The sequence below is a fragment of the Triturus cristatus genome, chromosome 5_1 (genome assembly GCF_964204655.1).
Source record: "Triturus cristatus chromosome 5_1, aTriCri1.1, whole genome shotgun sequence".
Lineage (NCBI taxonomy): Eukaryota > Metazoa > Chordata > Amphibia > Caudata > Salamandridae > Triturus > Triturus cristatus.
In genome coordinates, this window is record NC_140587.1 from 711,795,907 (window position 1) to 711,817,274 (window position 21,368).

A 21,368-nucleotide genomic window follows, 5' to 3' on the forward strand; every position below is an offset into this window, starting at 1 on the left:
TATGTAAAGCAGCTACATGGTCTACACCACATACATTTACAAAACATTACTGTGTAGATGTACTGGCCCACCCACAAACCAATGTGGGCAAAACAGTTTTATGTGCACTATTTCAAAAGTTTTAACTCCCACAGGCTAGCCACCACTTCTGATGGAGGACTGCTTTATAGTCCATGCTAAGCATGTGTACCTACAGTGACACATGGCTCGAATGGAAAATATTACTTACTGAGTAAGCATCTGTTAGGGGCACGCAGTGCTGTAGATTCACCCACACTCCTCCCCAGACGCTATTCTAGTTACAGTTGCTCTCTCTATTTCTCGCAAACTCCTTTTGCATCTCTATATAATATGGTTTGCTTCACGTTTCATCCTCACCCGCCCGGCAGGAAAACAATCTAACAATAGAGTTGATGGCCAGGCGCATTACCAGCAAGAGGAGTCTTCGCACTACTTTGTGACTCAAAAGACTTTCTTTGAAGAAAAACAACTTGCACACATCCAAGCCCAACACCAGATGGCAGGATTATGCTCAGCATGTGAATCTACAGCACTACAAGCCACAAGCAGATGCTAACTGGGTAAGTAACAATTTCCTTTATTTGCATTCATTTATCAGGTATCCTCCAGAAGCGCCAGAGCTTCAAATAAGAAAAATGGCAGATTTATGTTTCTTGGTTCAGCATTATGAATTGGCATACAGCTGCTATCATACAGCAAAAAAAGATTTTTTGAGTGATCAAGCAATGCTGTATGCAGCTGGAGCGTTGGTGAGTATTATCATCTTGTAGCATTGGGTTAATTTTATTGTAATGGGAAAATTCTCTGTTGTGGGAATTTTCAATAATGTTTGCGTGTGCTAAATAGTGAATTCAGACCTAAAAGTCTCTAGTGAAAATCTAGTTGCCATTGTTAAATTTCCTGGATTCCCTTAAAGGAAAAAGTAAAGTAAATACTGTTAGTTGAGTCTGATAACCTGCATCTTACCATGGCTAACATCTGACACTGCCCTTTCAAGGTAGCCAACAGCTTGAACATACTATCAGGCTTTGTTATGTTGGCTGTTTCACTGCATTCTTACAGAACCTCATGATCCTGGCTTTACATTAGTTACTAGTCTAAAGCCACTGCTGGGCCAAAAGGTTGTTTATTTAGAACTTCAATGAAGGCTACTCTAATTTAGGAATAAGAATGTCAATTTATAAGTTACTTACTTGTGATTCTAGTTCGCCACCATGAGAATTCTTTAATTTCTGGATCACACAATTGTTCAGATATATACTGTGTTTTGTCAATGTCTAGGAAAAGCCCAGGTTGAAGGAACTTTTGCTTTTTCACCACAGTATCTTCATAGTCAGTCATGGCCATTGGATATAATATCAAGCTCATCACCACTATGAAGCAGTAGAAAAGGCCTTCAGATGGTAAAGACTAGGAGGTAGCTGTATGATTCCTCAAGGAAGTGTGAGGTTCACAAAGGAGAATACATACAGTCTGATAACATCAGCTAACTAACATCTTCACAGATACCTAAGCACTCACCACCTACATAACAGTGCTGTTGAAAAGCAAACCCCATAAACGTGGAGCAATGGTAGCTAAGGAGTGTGAGACACAAATGCTTGACAAATCCATGGATTCACTATAATACTTCAACTTATAGTGGAATCTCCTTTCACTCACATTTCACGGCCAAAGGGACGTTCTAAAAATAATGCCTAGCTTAAAAAGGTAGATATCTCTATAGGAAGAAACATACAAGAAGATTAAACAACATTTAAAAATAATGAAAATTAAACTGGCAGAAGACACAAAAACAAAAAGTGTGCAGCAACTCCAATTCACGATGTTGCCAGGTATAAGTAGTCTGAAATGCTGTTTCTTCCAAGGATAGCCCTGAAGTATTCCTGCTGACACAACCCAAATGAATTAAACTAAATGTAGGAAATATCAATGTAAGAAGAAAAAAGTGTGACCTGATTTGTCTTCCACATGCGTTTCCTCAATCTATGATAGTCTTTGTGCATGTATGAAAATGTTCTTTATGCTGCTGCAGTAGCGTGTTGTGCTACTCTCCAAGATGTACCAGACCTCCAAAGAAATGGTTGACCAAGATCAGAGTTAACCTGATGCTGCAAACTGTCACCGGATCACCCTCTGCTAGTAAGTACAGCAATCATTATAGGAGCACACTGGTAGCGAAATCCAGTTCCTGTCTGCAAGCTTAACTCTGAAAAGGAAACCACAATGTCAAGGTAGGTAAACATCCGACCCAATTTATTACCTCCGCACAACTGCCACCACCAGGAATATCTGACAGCTATAACGGACTGTCCGGGATTTCACCCATTGTTTCCATGAAACGTGCAAATGCACAACAGGATAGGTGAGATGCCTTACACCTTCTTGGCAAAAGATTAACTATATACAGGAACTTTTACAATGCCTATGTAAGGTAGAATAAAATGAAAACAAAATTATTTATACAACATAATGATGCAAATGGAAAGCAAAAGCAACACATGTAGCATTTTAGATAGACCAGGATAGGGAATGCCAAGGGTGAGCATTCAGAAAGAAACATAATTCCATAAATATGCTGGTGTCAGAGGAACTCACTGCTGTGCAAAACATATCTGCACAGCCATAACCCTCCTCCCTACCATTTGACATATCACTCTGTTTTTCAAGTGATAGCTGCACATTAACAGAATCTTCCTAAATCCCAGATCCTAACGTCAGGCGTTTTATGGCATTCATAAACAGCTGAATACCATGATAGGTTTTGTGAATTTAGACCATATTTTTCTGCCTGTGCGTGTTCTCACTCACTCCCCAACTTTCATCACCCTTTTGAGTAACTCTCCCTAAGTTTCTTCTATAAAGAAATCTCTCTTCCCACTCATCTTCATCAAACACCTTGACATAGACCTTCCTTAAATCTATCCAGCAACGCACACATCTACTGATGGAATGTCATCTCTTAAACAGTTCAAATGATGTCTTTCCAGTGGTTTGATGAGCTAACAATATGTACACTGTGATTCTGTCACACAGTTCTTTTCCAACCCAATCTGAAGCTTTTCCCAGCTGTAAACCATCTTTCAAAGGACGGTTGAATCTCTCCACCATGCCATTAGTGTATGAATTGTACAGAACCCCCTTTTATGCACAGTGCCACACTCAATAAAGTAACCCTTCATATCCTTGGATCAAACTATACTCTATTGTCTAGGGGTAACATTCCGTCTGGAATACCTCATACAAGGACGTCTTCACACTTCACAACTGATATCATTCGCCCACCTTCCTTTCTGCCATCTTGGAAATGAATTCATAAGAATCAGTATGTATGGAAAAGCTACCTCCCCTGCCATCTGTCCCACAAGTCCAAAGATATTTAATTTCAAGCAGCCTTTGACATCACACCGTATTACATGGATTGGATGTATGGCTTAAGAATATTGTTGCTCTTACCACACTCTCCCTGCATGCTCAGCTTTGGTATATCATGGCATACTCCTTTGGTATTATTATTTCACTTGTTTGTACCACCCCCAGGTATCACTTATGAGATGTTTATATGATTTGTTTCCTTAAAGATTTTCTTTTTTTTGTAAACTTTTTATTGATACATGCTCAACACACAATGCATTTGATAAGTGTTATGGCTCGGAGATTCCGGCCTTGCATTTTGTTAACAAATCAGCATACAAATTAGCTTTGTAGGATAATCAACATTTGTTCTTCCTCATTCAAACCACCCACCCTTCCCATAATTCTGAAATGCGACAAGTCGCTTGGCTGTTGCATTATCACAATTTGCTCACTCTATGCCACACCTGTGTACCAGTGAGTGTTGTGTAGGTAATACCCTGCTCGTTTACAGTCCTCTATATGTTTGCCATGTACTCCAAATATTTTCCCACTTTTGCCGGCAACCCCTGCTTGAGTATAAAGTTTTCTCAGATAAACTGCACCAATCCATGTCAGACTTCCAATCCACTATTTTGGTGGGGCCGCCACCCCCCAGCATCTTGCAACATTTCGCTTTGCCACTACTGCCACCAGGGAGAGACAGATTTTCATTTATCGAGGCCATGTTTCTCCGGTATTTGGGTATCTTTCATAGATTCACATGTTTGAATCATTCCCCGTCGTCGAAGTGGGAGTCCCATGGTACATTAAAAGCAGCAAGCAATGACTTTAACATTAAATTTAATAGAGAAAAAACATTCACTTTAATATCTCGTCCTAGTCATTAGGATGGTCCAAACTCCAATCAGGTGACCGCACCCTCTAGAACCCTCTCCACAGAGGCTCCAGGCTCTCAGATCTTTTACTGCACGTCCTGTGAAGATAGTCTCCCTGAGCTCTGCTCAGTACTTTAATTTTTAACCTACTAAACATTTTTTCTTCTTCAAAGCAACATGTCTTTGTCAAAGAGGTCCCCTTTCAGGCATTGTGACTCTTGTGGGAAACTCAGACTTAACTCGGATTATCCCCACAAGAAGTGTACCTACTGCCTTCACCTTGATCATCAGATGAGAGACTGTAAGATCTGCAGAACCTTCTCTCAAAAGACTTTGAGAGATAGAGAGGGATGTCTTCTTCTGTGGCTGCAGAAGTTAAAAACTAAGGACAATCCTCTGTCTGAGGATAGTGATTCTCCCCTCAAAACTACAGCTTCTAAAAAGAGGGCAAGTGAGGTGGAGTTGGTGTCTCCCGAGGCTGTTAAGGTGTTGAAGAAACATCACCACTCCTTAAAATCTGATGCAGCCCTCCTCATCAAAAAAAGAGTCTCCATCTTGCAAGCTTCAGTCTGTGCCCTGTACTCCTTCTACAGCCACATCAAAGTCAACGTCCAGACCTCTTCTACAGACGTTTTCGTCACCTCAGAAAGACACTCCGCCGGGTGAAGATGTTGACGACGCCCTCGTCGACGAAAGCTCATGTCGCCACAACTACGACGACTGTTGACCTTCACTTCACCTCAATCTAAGATGATTGTCGTCGTCCACTTGTCCATCGACCATGGTTAGGTGAGACATTGTACTTCGACGGCATCTATTACGTCGACGATGAAAAAAGGACTTTCATTAAAAGAATTGTCGATGGATTGTTCATCGGCGCTGCGGCTATCGGTGGCTCTAAAAAACAAGAATTTCTTGTCGACCGTTGCCCCGTCGACGGTACCCTCGTCGACACCTATGAACACGGACCCAAGTTGACGATCTTCATCGACGTCAAAACTGTAGACGGAAGAGCTGACTGCGAAAACGTTGTCGTCGACATCTTCACCTGCGGTTTATCATTGTCGTCGTTACTCCAGTCGACGGTTTTGCGTGCAACTTATGAAATTGGTTCAGATTCTGCATCACTGAAGAGGCAAATGGCTCTGTTTTGTCAGTTGCACTAACTCAATCTAAAAGAAGAGCTTCTCAAGAAGTGATTTTACCTATACACACCTCTCACTGTAAGGTATCTCCCTGTCCTCCAGACGAAATATTTGATTATGATGCCGAAGATGAAGATTCAGATGAGGAAGGCATGTTTGGTGTTGCTCACAATCCTTCAGTCCTTTGAATTAAGTGTTAAAACGAGAAGAGAGGGGCCCGTACCACAAAAGGGGTGGAGCACCAAGTAGACAAAAGTCAAAGAGAAAATTCCCCTTTTGGCACAAAAGAGCTTCTATCCACACATTCACAACTATACCCAATCTGTCACCAGGATAAGACACCAAAGGTAATCCCCAGTCAGGTTTTCATATGTAAAATTCAATGTATTTTATTAAAAATATAATCATGTGGCTTCACACAATCGAAAGTTCATACAACACAAAATTAAAACAGTTAAAAACATTAAAAAAATGTACAATATGATGAATGCACAAACAAAACAATACAAAGGGAGACACAGTAAGAAAAAATGTTTTCTTATCTACAGGAATAGGGAAACATATGATCAAGATCAGCTATTTTCCTAATTGATTCTCTCAACGTTCAGTGATTCGGAAAACAGATGTCAATACAATCTATAATCTCCCTCCTAGACTTGCGTCGACGCGTTTCGGTGGAAATCAGAAGATAAACGACCACCTTCTTCAGGACAAATATTCTATTCTCCCATGAAGTCAATGTACAATCTAAATCAGATAACAGAATATACATATTAAAAACAATTCCAACATTATTTTATTCTATTCACAAGTAGGAAATCCAATTTAAACCCCACCCTATTCAAACATTAAGCTATGCACAGAAATCTTTAAGGTACAGCATTGATTCCTGCCATTGAACATAACACATACATAAGAAAACTTTTAATACCGAGGTGTTATTCTCCTGGTGATTTCACTCAAACTCATTCATTAACACTACAACCCAATCAGATTATATCATACAGTCATACTACTATTGTGATGTCACTTTTATCCTCATATCATACATTTTTGTACCTTATGTATGGGATGTAGTAGAGTGGTGAATACTCAAGGGATCCTTGCCTCCTCGTATCACCTCACCAATGTCATTCAATGGAGTCACACACAAATAAATTGACCCATCAGTCTAAAGAAATTAAGACACTTATGGTTTAGCTGGAGTCTATATTCTCTAGCATTTAGACATTCTAGAGCACCTAAATTTACCTGTCATCCTATGCTCTTATGGTCACTAGGTTCAGGTATTGATAAAATAATCTAGAAAAGAACAAGATCCATGATACATATTATTCTACTATTCAATTGGATCCTTTATGTTAGGTCTTATAGATCTCGGAATTAATCATGCACTGGATTTACCTTTAATGGTTCAGTGAATTTATAATTTCTTTTTCTTTTTACAGAGACGTGGTATTGGGGAGACTCTTTTCTTCCCTCAGATATTTCAGCACGATCACCAGATTCTTTTAGTGCTGGAAAAACATGAGTATCAGTTCCAGTGAATCTATCATCAGCTTCTATGAGCAGTCACTGCATTAATCCTGATCCCTAACGAAAACACTATCCCAAACGAACCCCTTCATCTAATAGCCTATGTACAAAACTAAAAACCCAACTCTATCATATTCTTTCAGTGAGCGATATACTTCCTCTAAGATCAACAGGGCCCTAGATGGTAACTATCTGTCCTCCCCAATTCCATAATCTGATGAACTTCTAATTACAATCTAAAAAGCGACATCCCCCCCCAAGCGCGACGATTGCAGACCTACAGTCTTCGTTCTACTAACCTCTTTCAACGCGCGTATACGTCGTGTAACAGTCTCCGGGTCCCAGCGTCTCGACGGATTACTCCGAACTGATCTGCCTTATATACTACATTTCAAAGGAGCCAGCTCGGTTAACTACTCCCAGCTGTTTTCTCATTTCTCCAAAGCAACCGACCGCTTCCGATGTGGCGGCCATATTGAACTGTCCTGCCTATAGCCCAAGGCAGGAGACAAAAACGACCCACGTTCTTACGACTAATATCATGACTGGTATACAGAAGGAGCCCAGCCTACGCTAAGGGTCAAACGGGAACTGTGGCGGCCATCTTAGAGTTCCAGTAAGATCGCCTGAACACGGTATCACTCCCGAGTAGGTAACCCTACTGGCATCACCACCACTAGGAAAACAAGTAATTTTGTTCATTCGATGTGACCGAATGTCTTTAAACTACATTGTAGTTCCTTATTGTGGGACCTAACATAATTACGATAGTTTTTTCTTAAAAATGATCTCTCTTGAAAACTTGTAAACTTAATCTGGAGTACAATCCAGCCGGTGCACGAACATTATACGACAGTGGGCACTATTCTGGAAGTCTGGTGAAGATAAAACCTACTGTATTTACATCCTCCGTGATACCACCGCTAAGGCCAAAATATTCTATCTGTAAACACGTTTAAAGATATTTCTCGCACCCATGGAAATATCTCCTAAAGGTACTTCCTTACACCATAGGTGGCCCAATTGTGTAATAAGGAAACTGACCCCAGAAACACTACTGGTTAATACACAAACCATATTAATGGGGTATTAAAGCTTATGGTGCACACCATATAATATATGATATATGCACATCAGGAGGATCACTAGACTTCCCTAACGGTCCACTCCTTAAAACATTCAAGCTATCATCGCATAGTACCAAGGAATAATACTTTGGAGAGTGAAGACAAGTATAAAGTATTCACATATCAAACATGTTCTTCACAAAGCAAATAATGGGAATGTGGTCATCTGATTAAGCGTTCCCATTCCTCCTTGGAATTGAGGCCATTCCGCACTGTGTTAAACATGGAGATATACCATTGTTCTCTTGCTTTCCTTTTCTGTTCCATATTACCCCCACGGGCCCCCATCCAGATTTTCTCCAATATAAACCACCGTATATCTGAGTCACTGTGGCCAGCATCGATATAATGGGTAACTAAAGGGGCATTTGCTTTTCTTGTTCGAATCGCTGAACGATGCTCTTGCAGTCTGATCTGCAACTCCCTGCCCGTTTCCCTAACGTATCCTTTCCCACATGGACAGCGAAGGAAGTACACAATATCCTGCAGTTGTTCAAAGATCTTGAAGAGACCTTGCGTCCATTGTGTTCCAAGGCATCATATTCCAAACATAGGGGGCAAACATTACATGTGCCACATCTCACATTCCCAAGGGCAAGAGTTCTGTCTAACGTGCTCTGTACTTTACCTTGATTCTCTCTATATGTGTGGAATAACTCATTCCTTAAGTTCTTATTTCTTTTAAATGCAAAAATAGGTTTCTCTAACTTCCTATCCTCTTCGTTGTTAATAATGTGCCAATTGCTGTTAATCACATTTGTGATTCGATTGCTGATGTGTGAGAACTGGCTAACAAAGACAATCTTCTCAATCTTTTTTGTTTTTCTCTGTCTTTGTGAACATAGCTTCTCTATTGTAAAATCTCGCACGCTTGAACAAATGCGTTATCAATTTTTTCGGATAGCCTCTGTCTTTAAATTTCTTTTTCATTATCTCAGCATGCGTGTAGAAATCGTCAATATCTGAACAGTTTCTCCGAAGACGGAGAAACTGACTGAAAGGTATGTTGTGGCGTTGCGATTTAGGGTGGAAACTTGAATAGTGCAGCAAGGTATTTTTGGCCATGGGTTTGGTAAACAATTCCACTGCCAAACACCCCTCTACATCTTTAATAGTAATATCTAGAAATTCCACCCTAGATCTACTCCACTGAGATGTAAACCTGAGATTCGAGTCTCCCAGATTGAGCCAAATTAAGAATTCCTCCAAAGTTTAAACCGCACCATCCCAAATAAAGAAAATATCGTCTATATAACGATACCAGCCCACCACATTTTCAAAGAAGGGGGCTAGTTCGTAAAAAATATGTTTCCTCTCAAATTCACCGACATAGAGGCATGCCAAGCTCGGCGCACAGGTGGCACCCATGCTGGTGCCTTTCTTTTGTTTGTAGAGCTGATCCTTGAACAAAAAAATATTGTTCATCAGAACCATCCTGGCACACTCCACTATAAAATTCATCTCTGCTCCCTCTAAGTCTGTACTCTCAATGGCTCTACGAACCACCTCTACTGTTTCATTCTGAGGGATGTTAGTGTACAAAGACTCAATGTCTAGGGTAACTAGACATTGAGTCTTCCCACAGAACATCTTACCCTCAAGGAGAGATATCATATGAGCAGAATCCCTGACATATGACTTCAGACCCATAACAATGGGACGCAAAAAATGGTCCACATATTTACTTAAGGGCTCGGTGAGAGAGTTGATACTACTTACAATTGGTCTTATCGGTGGGTTATCATGATTTTCGTGAATTTTGGGGAGTCCATACAGTGCGGGAATCCTAGGTTCCTCATTATTTAAAAAATTGAATTCTTCATCGCAAATCCATTCTTTTTCTTTGGCTTCATTCAAAAGAGAGCGACAATCCTTTATGAGATTGGCTAATCGGCTTCTAGAGATAGGCTCATAGTGTTCTCTCACAGCCAACATGTCCAACATCTTCTGTTCGTATTCTGAGGTATTGAATACCACTACGCCACCACCTTTATCGGCAGGCTTTATCGTCACCGTAGCATCATCTTTAAGAAGTTTCAATGCACGCCTTTCATCTCTACTAATGTTACTGTCAAATTGATTGGGATTCTCTAACAGGATACATTGTATACCGCTTTCTACTGCTTTTTCAAAAATCTCATGATTTTTATTTACCATAGCCAAGGTAGGGGTAAAACTGGACTTCGGTTTCAAGCCAGACACATTTTTATGATCCCTCACCGGGCGGTCTTCAAAGAATCTTTTAAGTCCAATTTTCCTAAAAAAGGCTCTGCGGCTATCGGCGGCTCTAAAAAACAAGAATCTCTTGTCGACCGTTGCCCCGTCGACGGTACCCTCGTCGACACCTATGAACACGGACCCAAGTTGACGATCTTCATCGACGTCAAAACTGTCGACGGAAGAGCTGACTGTGAAAACTTTGTCGTCAACATCTTCACCTGCGATTTATCATTGTCGTCGTTACTCCAGTCGACGGTTTTGCGTGCAATTTATGAGATTGGTTCAGATTCTGCATCACTGAAGAGGCAAATGGCTCTGTTTTGTCAGTTGCACTACCTCAATCTAAAAGAAGAGCGTCTCAAGAAGTGATTTTACCTATACACACCTCTCACTGTAAGGTATCTCCCTGTCCTCCAGACGAAATATTTGATTATGATGACGAAGATGAAGATTCAGATGACGAAGGCATGTTTGGTGTTGCTCACAATCCTTCAGTCTTTTGAATTAAGTGCCAGGATGATGATAATGATTGTTTACTATCCTCAGGACCCCACCGAGGATAGGCCAAGGAAACAAATGATTCAAATGCCTGCTTCCCAAGTATCTAATCTACAGCATATGGTGGAAGATTACTACTGTAGATTCCCTCCTTTGGAACCAGCTTCTTCAGTTCCTCAAACTCCTACTGCGCAGCCTTCCTTAATAAGACCCCCCCCCCCACCCCCCACAGGTTCAGGAGCATCATAATACTGATGAGAGAGAGGAGGGTGAGCTGGACGAGGTATCACTACCTAACGAATGGGACGAATATCAAATACAAACAAACACCATCCCCTTCCACTCCGCCCATGGTGGACTCCCTATCGGAAGATATAGAAGTTTTTCATACCCTAATGGAAAGAGCAGCAAAATGTTTTCAGCTCCCCATGGTCACCAAACGGGCTGATTGTTGCCTTTATGATATTAAAGAATAGACTAAAAGACCGATTCGCTCATCCCCATAGTGGATTTTATGTGGGAGGAAGGACGAAAGGTAATGAGAACACCAGCCTCAATTCCTGCAGTCTTGCTTAAGTTGCAGAAGAAATATAAGGCGCCGGACAACTCGCCTGCCTTATAGGACAACCTATGCCGGAATCTGTGATTTCTCAGACTGCTCAGTGTCGTGCCAGTAATCCTGCTTCACCCCTTTCTGCCTCTCCTGATTTGAGATGGAAAACTTCTATTGACAAAAAAGAATTCCACTATGGTAGCAACTACTGTTAGTGCCGCCAGCTCTCTTGCCATCCTGGGCAGATACGACTGCCAAATGTGGTCGGACATTTCCCCGTTCATTGAAATGTTGTCTGAGGAGTCAAAGGCAGAAGCAAGGAGAATTCTTCAGGAGGGAGAGAGAATCTCGGCTGAGATTATTTACTGCGCTGTAGACTTTTCGTCCACAGGTTTCAGACAATTGGCTGGGTTGGCGGTACTAAGACGACAGGGTTGGTTAAGAGCTACTTCTTTCCGCCAAGAAGTATAGAAAAAGATCTCCGATATGCCTTATGACGGCGAATCCTTATGTGGCCATCACATCGATGAAGGACTGCAAACCATTACAAGCATTGGTAAAGCCAATCGGTCTTGGCAATCCAAGCTCTAATTCCATTGTCAATGACAGTGTGCTTTAGCTATGTGTTATGGAGTGGAGTGGAGTGAATGTATGTTGTGTGGAGTGGATTTATGTAAGTTGGTTTGGAATTGTGCGCAGTGGAATTGTGTTGTGTTGCGTGTGTAATGGAATTATGTGGGATGGTGTGCAGTGGAAATATGTAATATGTGTAATATGCAATTATGTGGTACTGACTGTACTTTGATTATGTGAAGTTGCATTGTGTGTTATGGATTCTAATCATGTCAACTGGTATTTTGTGGAGTGGTATGCAGTGTAGTTTAATTATGTTGTGTGCTATTGAATTTTGTGGCATGGTGTGCAATTATGTGGTAAGTGGTGTGTTTAATTGTGCTGTTGAGTTGAATTATGTGGTTTGTTGTTAAAATGTTGTGTGGAATGGAAATGTGTGGAGTTTAATTGTGTTGCGTGGATCTGTGTGACGTTGAATGAAGTGAAAGAAATTAATATGCTGCGAGTTCCCATCCCTCCGAGACAACAGCTGCATTATGACTTTAAAATGGAACCACTGTTTACAACTGTTCACTGCCCACTAGTGAATGTGCACATGTTCTGGCATGGCAGCAGACTAATTCATATAATGATTCATGGAGATGGTGCCCTGCTCAACAGAACATGAACAATGCAGGCTGGGGCACAGTTTCCACGGCGAGGAGGAGCAAACCCCTAAGGGTATGGTGCTGTGTGCTAGAGTAATGTTACCCCTAGTTTACAGGGAAGGCTACTGCTTGCTAACTTGAACAGTAACTTCACATGTTAAATTATCCCTGGTCAATAAAGGCTGCGTTGCTAATGGACTTTTTATCTAGACCACTCTAGTGTGCAGAATGGGATCAAAATCCACAATCAAAGCAGACATATTGGGCAATACAAAAAAGCATTTTGACACAAACACTAAATCCCACACTGGTGAAAAAATGAAATCTGAGCAAAGGTATTTTTTTAAACTAAAAAATATCTGATGAATGAAGCAAAGCGGAAATACTCAAAAGGGTTAAAGGTTTTGTGAGGAGTAAATTAGACCCGCTCCAGCGTGAATGCAGCTTCTCGGCACATGATGATTAAAAACAGGACGTTAAGTGGGCCGGGTCCTGCCGGTGCTAAAAGTAGGTGCCGAGACGGGTCCCTATTGGGCTCTCCATTTTTACACTCGGGGTGAAAAAAAATACGTCACAGCTTCTGATGCAACTTCAAAGAGACTCGTTTTTAGGTCTCTCCTGACCCAGCGCATGCGCTGGTCTGGCGAGACTTATTGAAAGGGCTCCTAGAAGTGCTACCAGGCCAGCATAGAGCTACAGTGCATGTGCGAGCGCGCGCGCGCCACTTTTACCGCGATTACTTTCACTTTAGCGGCCGCACGGCCACTTGGGATAGCCAATAGGTCTCGCTTTTTTGGACCTTGTAAGTGTTTAGTTATGCAACTGTTGCATGGCTAACACTTATAAGATCCCAAAGGCGAGACCTATTGGCTATACCAGTGCTTGTTTAGTTTTATAAAGCACAGACATGGAGCGGGTACATTAGCACCAGTTACATGGCACTAGGACAAAATAATTTTTTTAATCACAGGACGTCAGACTCGAACCGGTTTTCTGAGCTCCAAGCAGATTTGTGGCGATGGTAATATGTGACAGGAATATCTGTGCTTATTTTTTTTGTTGCATTTTGTGGTAGGATTGTGGTTATGTTGTTTTTTTGTCTTGCATAATTGCATTGAGGTATTGTTGTGTTGAACTGTGGTTGTTATGTGGCATTTCTTTTTCCTGTTTTGTTGTGCCCTGTGTTGTTTTAGTTGTGTGTTCGCTCTGCTGTTATGTTATTGTGCTTTGTTCTTATGTGATCTGAAATTACTTTAGAGATGTTAACAAATGCTGCTACATTTCTAGCAAAAAAGCATATCATTTCCGCCGCAGCGCTGGGGGGGTTTGGGGGGTTTGCGGCGCCGCTATCCTCATGACGGAACCACGCCGTCATGAGTCACGGGCGAGCTGTGCTCATGACGGCGTGGTTCCGTCATGACTCCACCCACTTGCGCTAATCGCCCGCACAGGCGGGGAATTAGCGCCGCGTGGGCGGAGCGGCCGCCAACGGCCGCAGCATGACGGAACCACTCCGTCCTGAGCACACGGTGCCCGTGGCTCATGACGGAGTGGTTCCGTCAAGGGCATGCAAGGGGTTAAAAGTTCCGGGGACAAAAATCAGTTTATTGAGGCAAAAAAACACTGCTACAGCCCGCCAACTATTATAGATACCAGTCAGCTCAAAACTCACTATGTCACTTGCCCCCTGAATGTTTTCCCCTGAATCTCATTCAACCATAGGTGTTTATGTTCAGGACCACTGACACAACAGTTACGCCTTGCTGCTTCAGATTTAAACCAGCAATAGGGATGATTCAAATGGTTAAGATTATTGCAAGAAGATATACTTTCTAAAATAAAGTGCTATGCAAATGAGAATATAAATATTTTTGTACATTTCTGACATATCGAAAAAAGAACAGTTGAATAAACTATGGGTATGTTGTAATAAAAATACCTTAGTGGATAGTAATTGAAGGTCGAACCCTACAGAAACTGAGCACCATAACATGCAAAATATCAGACCATCTACAGCCTGCTTGGCAATGGAGCTGCTGCCACGCGCTACCCTTATCACTGCACGGCTGCCGCCGGGATGAAAGTGGCATCTGCACGATGTGATTCCTACTGGATGCAACGGGAGTTGGCCAATGCCATGAAAGCTTAGCAACTTTTTGATGATAAATCTAACTTAGGAATTAAAAAGCAATAGAATGAAAACACGGCTGTTAGAAATGGGGGTCTCTAGTTGGCAGAGGTAGGTACCTTTGTCCAAATAGGGACCCTTGCTTCTAGTCGGGGTAAGGGGGATATGCGCTTTAGATAACCCCTGCTCACCCCCTTGGTAGCTTGGCACGAGCAGACAGGCTCATCCCAAAGGCAATGTGTAAAGTATTTGTACCAACACTCACAGTAACACAGTGATAACACCATAAATGGACACCACACCGGTTTAGAAAATAAAGTATCTTTATCTAAACTTAACAAGACCAAAACAACAAAAATCCAACATACAAGTATTAAGAAAAATGATTTTCAAAATGTTTTAGCAACTGAGTCCATAGAAAACGTGATTTCTTGCAAAGTACCTGTTGCGACAAAGTTCACCAAGCCAAGCAGCCGTAGCGATGAGAAGCATTGAAAAACAGAGATGCGTAATTTCTGAGACCTTCGGGGATGCGATGCGACAGTTCCGCTGTACACAGGGGAGCGATTCGTCGGGTCCGGTCTGTAGGGAAAAAACGGTGGGCCGGTCCTGAGACGATTCCGATCTGCGGGTGATGTGTCAGAAAACTTGTGGCACAGGGACGATGCGTGGAAATCCGGGATGTGTCGGCGAACAGTGCGGCGGCGATGCTTTGAACTTTTCAGCCGCGATCCCTCGATTCTTGCTGCGGCGACAGGTGCTGCATCGGTTTCAGCAGCGGCGCAATGGTGCGGAGAGATTCTTCTCGCACCACGGCGTTGCATCTGAAAACTGTCGCCAGAAGAGCGAATCGACGACTTTCTTGTTTGTTGCGTTGCATTCCAGCTCCCAGCAGCAGAAACAACCTCCAGGGGCCCCACACAGTCACAGGCGCTCCTGGCAGGTCCGAACTCCCAGCAAGGAAGTTCAGGGGAGCTGGGGGTTCCTGAGACTTCAAAACAGGAGGCAAGCTCTACTCAAGCTCTTGGGGACTTTCCTCAAGCAGGGAACACAGCACACTGCAAAGTCCTTCTCCTTTCTTTGGCAGAAGCAGCAACTGCAGGCCAACCCCAGACAAACAGCAAGGGCATTCCTTCTCCTCAGTTTCTCCAGCTCTTCTCCTCAGCAAAGGTTCCTCTTGATTCCTGAAGTAGTCTAAAGTATAGGGGTTTTAGGTCTAATACTTATACCCCAAAATGTCCTTGTTCTCTTTGTGCAAGGGTCTCTGAGCCCAGCCCAAACCAGTTCTGTCCTCTCTGGTGCAGCTGCCCGGCAGGAGGTGGAGACAGCATTGTGTAAGGCACACAGGTCCTATTCAGGTGCAAGGGAAATCTCCTCACACCACTCTAAATTCAGACCGGGCCTATTCAGGTGCAAGTGAGAACTCCTCTCTGAATGCAGCCCAGGTCTATTCAGCCCAGCCCTGACACATTCAGGAAAGGCAGGACACACATCATCCCCCCGTGGCTGTCTGAGAGAATTCACCTCCCCAGCTCCTGCCACTCCAAAACCAGACAGTCAATACACAAATGGGCAGAGGCACACAGAATGGTTATACAAGAAAAGTAGCATTTTCAAACACACAATTTAAAAACCATCTTTAGTAAAAGATGTTTTATTAAATTCTGCGTTCAGAGAGTCTCAACTTTTTTTTTCCATCTTATCCCTATGGGAAGATATGCTTGTAAAATGTTACACAGCATTCCCCATTCTGTCCAGTGGGGCAAGATAGCCTTTCAATTATGAAAAACAAAATTGGCAGTATTTCACTATCAAGACATGTTACACACATCAGTACATGTCCTACCTTTCACATACACTGCACCCTGCCCCCTTGGGCGTACCATAGGGGTGTCCTATATGTAAGAAAAGAGATGTTTAGGGCCTGGCAAGTGGGTGCACTTGCCAAGTCGACATGGCAGTTAGCAAACAGCGCACAGACACTTCAGTGGCAGGCCTGAGATACCGTTTCAGAACTACTTTGGGTGGCACAAACAGTGGGCTGCTGAATTCATATCTGTGCATAGATCGCCGCCTAGTGTTGGGTCCGGATGTTTGCACGTTGTTGTCCTGGAAGAGTCTTCGAAGTATCCTGGGATAGGTGACTCCTCCCCTGGACTACAGTGCGCATGGGCATCCTCTCCATCCTCAGATTGTTTTTTCCGCTATTGGGTTCGGATGTGCTTATCTTGACTCAAGTTAGGAAAAACTTTTCCAGGCCAAAAGGCCTTTAGTTCGCGTCGGTACTGTTCCCGATCGGTATCGATAGTATCTTTGTTAGTTTACTAACTTACAGAACCAACTTTTTCGCATCTTACCCGTCCATTGACCAGTCATCGACGATGGAATCGAGGACACCATTCAAGCGGTGTCCTGTATGCAATGCGAAATATCCCCATGTCGACGTCCACCCGGTGTGCAACAAATGCCTTTCACCGGATCACGACGAGTCTACATGTATGGCCTGTGCCCGATTCCGATCCAAGAAGACTCTCCGGAATCGACGAGCAGCGAGACTCGAAGCGCAGCAAGCGGCACCGGCCCCGACCAACATCTTCAGCGCCGAGGACGAAGATGTCGAAGACGTGGAGAACCTACCCTCCAGCCCCGCTTCCGAACACGACTCCGGATCGGAGGACGTCGAAGAACGACTCTTTCACAGAGATGAAGCCGACACCGAGGTAGGAGACTACAATGAGGCCTTAGGGGCCGAAGAGAGTAGCTCCGGTGACGAGCAAGGCCTACCCGTACAGACTGAGGATATCCCAGTGCGCCAATCTATGGCTCCGGTCGAGGGATCGCCTTCGGGCCTTACCCAAGACCTATCCCGCAGTTCTTCGGCCCCGCCCTCTGGCCCGGCCTCGGACATTCAGCGGCAGCCATTACTACCCAAAACGGCTGGTTTCCCTTCTTCGAAACCGAAAGCTGTATTGGTTCACCAGAAACCGAAACCAAAAGTGACGCTGGTCGGATCGAGGCCCACCACACCTTCGACGCCAGCAAAACCCGTCGGCACCGACCGCACCAAACGAGACTTCGGTGCCGAGCTTGCTGCAGCCGACGTCGGCGCCGACACACGGAAAAAGACCTTCGGTGCCACCAAACCTACTCGGCTCCCGGCACCGAAACATTCGGCTCCGACCCCAAAGGTCAAACTGCCTGCTGCGTCTCACACCGCTTCGACAGCACCACCAAAGGCACACTCGTCGACGGCCACTACCGCTCCTCGACTCGATGACCCACTGGCGCCGAAGAAGTCCACGCCCGCCTCTACAGAACCGGTCGGCGCGAAAGAATCGATGGCGCTCCAGGTGCGGCCCGTTGCTGCGCAACGCATCAAACACAAAGCAGTCCTCCAGGACACGTCAGGCTCCGAGCCGATAACCGCTCCAACAGCCTCTTCGGCACCGGCCAACATCACTTTTGGCCTGCCGCCATCCACGGCCCCAAAACTGTTCCAAATCAGAACACGGGTCACCCACACCACGATCACGCCTGCCGAACGCTCTCCTGCAGAGACGTCTCCATCACACATAATCGACGCCGACACCGGCAGGATGATGCTCCACAAGAGGAGAATAACTTCCGAGCCAGCTTTGGACTACTACCGGATCCCGCTCAAGAAAAAGCTGCCAGTGGCTTCGGAACCAGTTCTTTACAAACCTCTCCATTCTTCTTACCAAGATCCACAGTCCTTCTCTCCCACACACTCCGAAACAGACGTTTTGGAGGACTACATGGGTGACCACGTCCCCTACCCCGGAGAGATGGACCCTGAGGCCAACAGGACCCTGACCAAGCTTGGGATGACCCTGTAGACTCGGGTGCACCGATGGATACGCAGGACCCGCAGCTCTATGGAGCAAAAACGTCTCCCACGGAGGACACTGCCGCATTCAACGCCCTCATTGAACGTGCTGCGGCCAATCATGGTGTGCAACTCCACTCTGACACCGTCGAGGACGATTTTCTCATGGATACTTTCGCATCCTCAGAAAGGAATATAAAGACTCTACCCATGTTGAAGGGTGTCCTTAAACCAGCAAAGGACATCTTCAAGGAACCCACCAGGGCAAGAGTAATAAACCCCAGGATCGACAAAAAATACAGGTCGGCGCCTGGGGACCCTACCTACATTAGAGGCCAGTTACCTCTGGATTCAATAGTAGTTGCGAATGCTCGCAAACGGGCACACTCGCAAACAGGGGATGCTCCTCCCCCGGACAAAGAGTCCAAGGTGCTAGAGACCGCCGGCAAACGGGTTGCGGCCCAAGCAGCTAACATATGGCGTATTGCCAATACTCAGGCGCTCCTCGCTCGCTACGATCGAGCACACTACGACACATTAGAAACATTACTCCAACATCTCCCTGACCAATTCAAAGAAGGTGCAGAGATCCTCATCAGGGAGGGACAACTCCTCACAAACGCATCCATTAAGTGTGCACTGGATGCCGCAGATACAGCTGCCAGAGCCATAAACACTAGCGTCATGTTGCGACGACACGCCTGGTTACGAATCTCCGGATTCAAACCTGAGGTACAAAATAACATCTTCAACCAACCTGTCAACCCCGACTACTTATTCGGGCCAGAGGTTGACACCACCCTAGAGAAAATAAAAAAGGACACAGACACTGCAAAGTCCATGGGGGCTCTCCAAACGCAGTCCTTTCGGAGCGGCTCCTTTCGTCGCCCCGGAAATAGAGGAGCAGGTAGAGGACAGGGGTCACAGCAAACCTACAACAAGGGAAACACACAAAGCTCCTACGATAAAAACACCCGGGGTGGTTATCGTGGCTCAAGCACAAAGGGCAGAGGACGCGGATACGGCAACACCAGGTCCTCCCCCAAGAACAAACAGTGACGCCCTCTCCCTTCCTCCCGACCACATAACACCTGTCGGGGGAAGGCTACAAAGGTTCCTGTCCACGTGGAACTCCATCACCACGGACAGGTGGGTCAAAGATATCGTCAAACACGGTTACTGCCTTGAATTAACCTCGACTCCACCCACAATACCTCCAAAACACCGTCCTATGTCCTCAGAGCACTTAACGCTCTTACAGCGGGAAGTGCTAAGTATGCTACTAAAAGGCGCAATAGAGGTCGTACCCGTCCACGAGCAAGGTACGGGGGTGTACTCCCTGTACTTTTTAATACCGAAAAAGGACGGGTCACTCAGACCTATACTAGACCTGAGACCCCTGAACCGCTACATTCTCTCCGAGCATTTTCACATGCTCACTTTACAGCAAGTCCTCCCGCTGCTCAAGCAGGGAGACTTCCTGGCCACACTGGACCTCAAAGATGCGTATTTCCACATACCCATTCACCCCTCACACAAAAAATACCTCAGGTTCACTGTTCAGGGGCAGCACTACCAATTCAAAGTCCTTCTTTTCGGCGTGACAACAGCACCCAGAGTTTTCACAAAGTGCCTAGCTACTGTGGCTGCACATCTACGGAGGCAGCACATACACGTGTACCCTTACCTGGACGACTGGCTTGTTCAAGCAAAGTCAGCCCAGCAATGTGCCAGCCACATGTCCCGCACCATTCACCTCCTTCACAGTCTGGGGTTCTCACTAAATTACCCAAAATCCCATCTCCAACCCGCACACGTACAACAGTACCTAGGTGCGACTATAGACACTGACGGCCACAGCTCAGCCAAATTTGGTGAGAATCAACAGCATGCAACTGCTGATTTCCAAGTTCAAACCACAACACTCTCTTCCCGCGCGAGTGTTCATGCCGTTGATAGGCATGATGGCCTCCTGCATTTTCATAGTCCCACACGCAAGACTACATATGCGCCCGCTTCAGGAGTGCTTAGCACGTCAGTGGAATCAGGCTCAAGGACAGTTGAAAGACCTAGTGTTGGTGAGCGGTCGGGCATACAACTCTCTGCATTGGTGGAATCCACAAAACCTTTGCAAGGGCCGACCGTTCCAAGAGCCTGTTCCACAAATAATACTGACAGCGGACGCGTCTCTCCAGGGATGGGGAGCTCATGTACTCCACTACACAGTGCAGGGACTATGGACAACACAACAAAAGAAGATGCACATCAACCTTCTGGAACTGATGGCAATCTTCCTGGCAATGAAAGCATTCAAAGTACACTTGTGCAACAAAGTCGTGTTGATCCGGACGGACAACATGACCGCCATGTACTACATACAGAAGCAGGGAGGAACACACTCTCCACAGTTGTCTCATCTGGCTCAGAGCATGTGGAAGCGGGCCATTCAGAGGAACATGTTCCTCATGGCGGAACACCTCCCCGGCAAGGACAACCAGATGGCGGATCTGCTCAGCAGACACAGCCACCAGATGCACGAGTGGGAGTTACACCCATCAGTACTCCAACCGTACTTCCAGCAATGGGGTCATCCAGAGATAGACCTATTCGCCACAAGTGAAAATGCCAAAGCTTTGCCGCCAGGTTCCCACATCCACAATCGCAGGGCAATGCGATATGGATGAACTGGTCCGGCAGATTTGCGTACGCTTTTCCCCCAGCACCATTGATACCGCTGGTGGCTCGCAAACTCAGACAACTCTCCCTGACACTCGTCCTGGTTGCTCCAACGTGGGCACGCCAGCCATGGTACACCACTTTTCTCGAACTTTCCGTGGTGCC

At 44.9% G+C, this 21,368-nt stretch overlaps 1 protein-coding gene across 2 annotated transcripts in view; it reads left to right on the forward strand.

Moving 5' to 3' along the window:
• Positions 1-21,368, forward strand: part of TRAPPC8 (trafficking protein particle complex subunit 8) — a 1,257,619-nt gene that overhangs the window by 467,914 nt on the left and 768,337 nt on the right. For both annotated transcript variants that reach the window (XM_085605699.1, XM_085605700.1), the window contains one exon: positions 620-770. In XM_085605699.1, the coding sequence (XP_085461825.1) occupies positions 620-770 (151 nt within the window). The remainder of the gene's footprint in view (positions 1-619; positions 771-21,368) is intronic.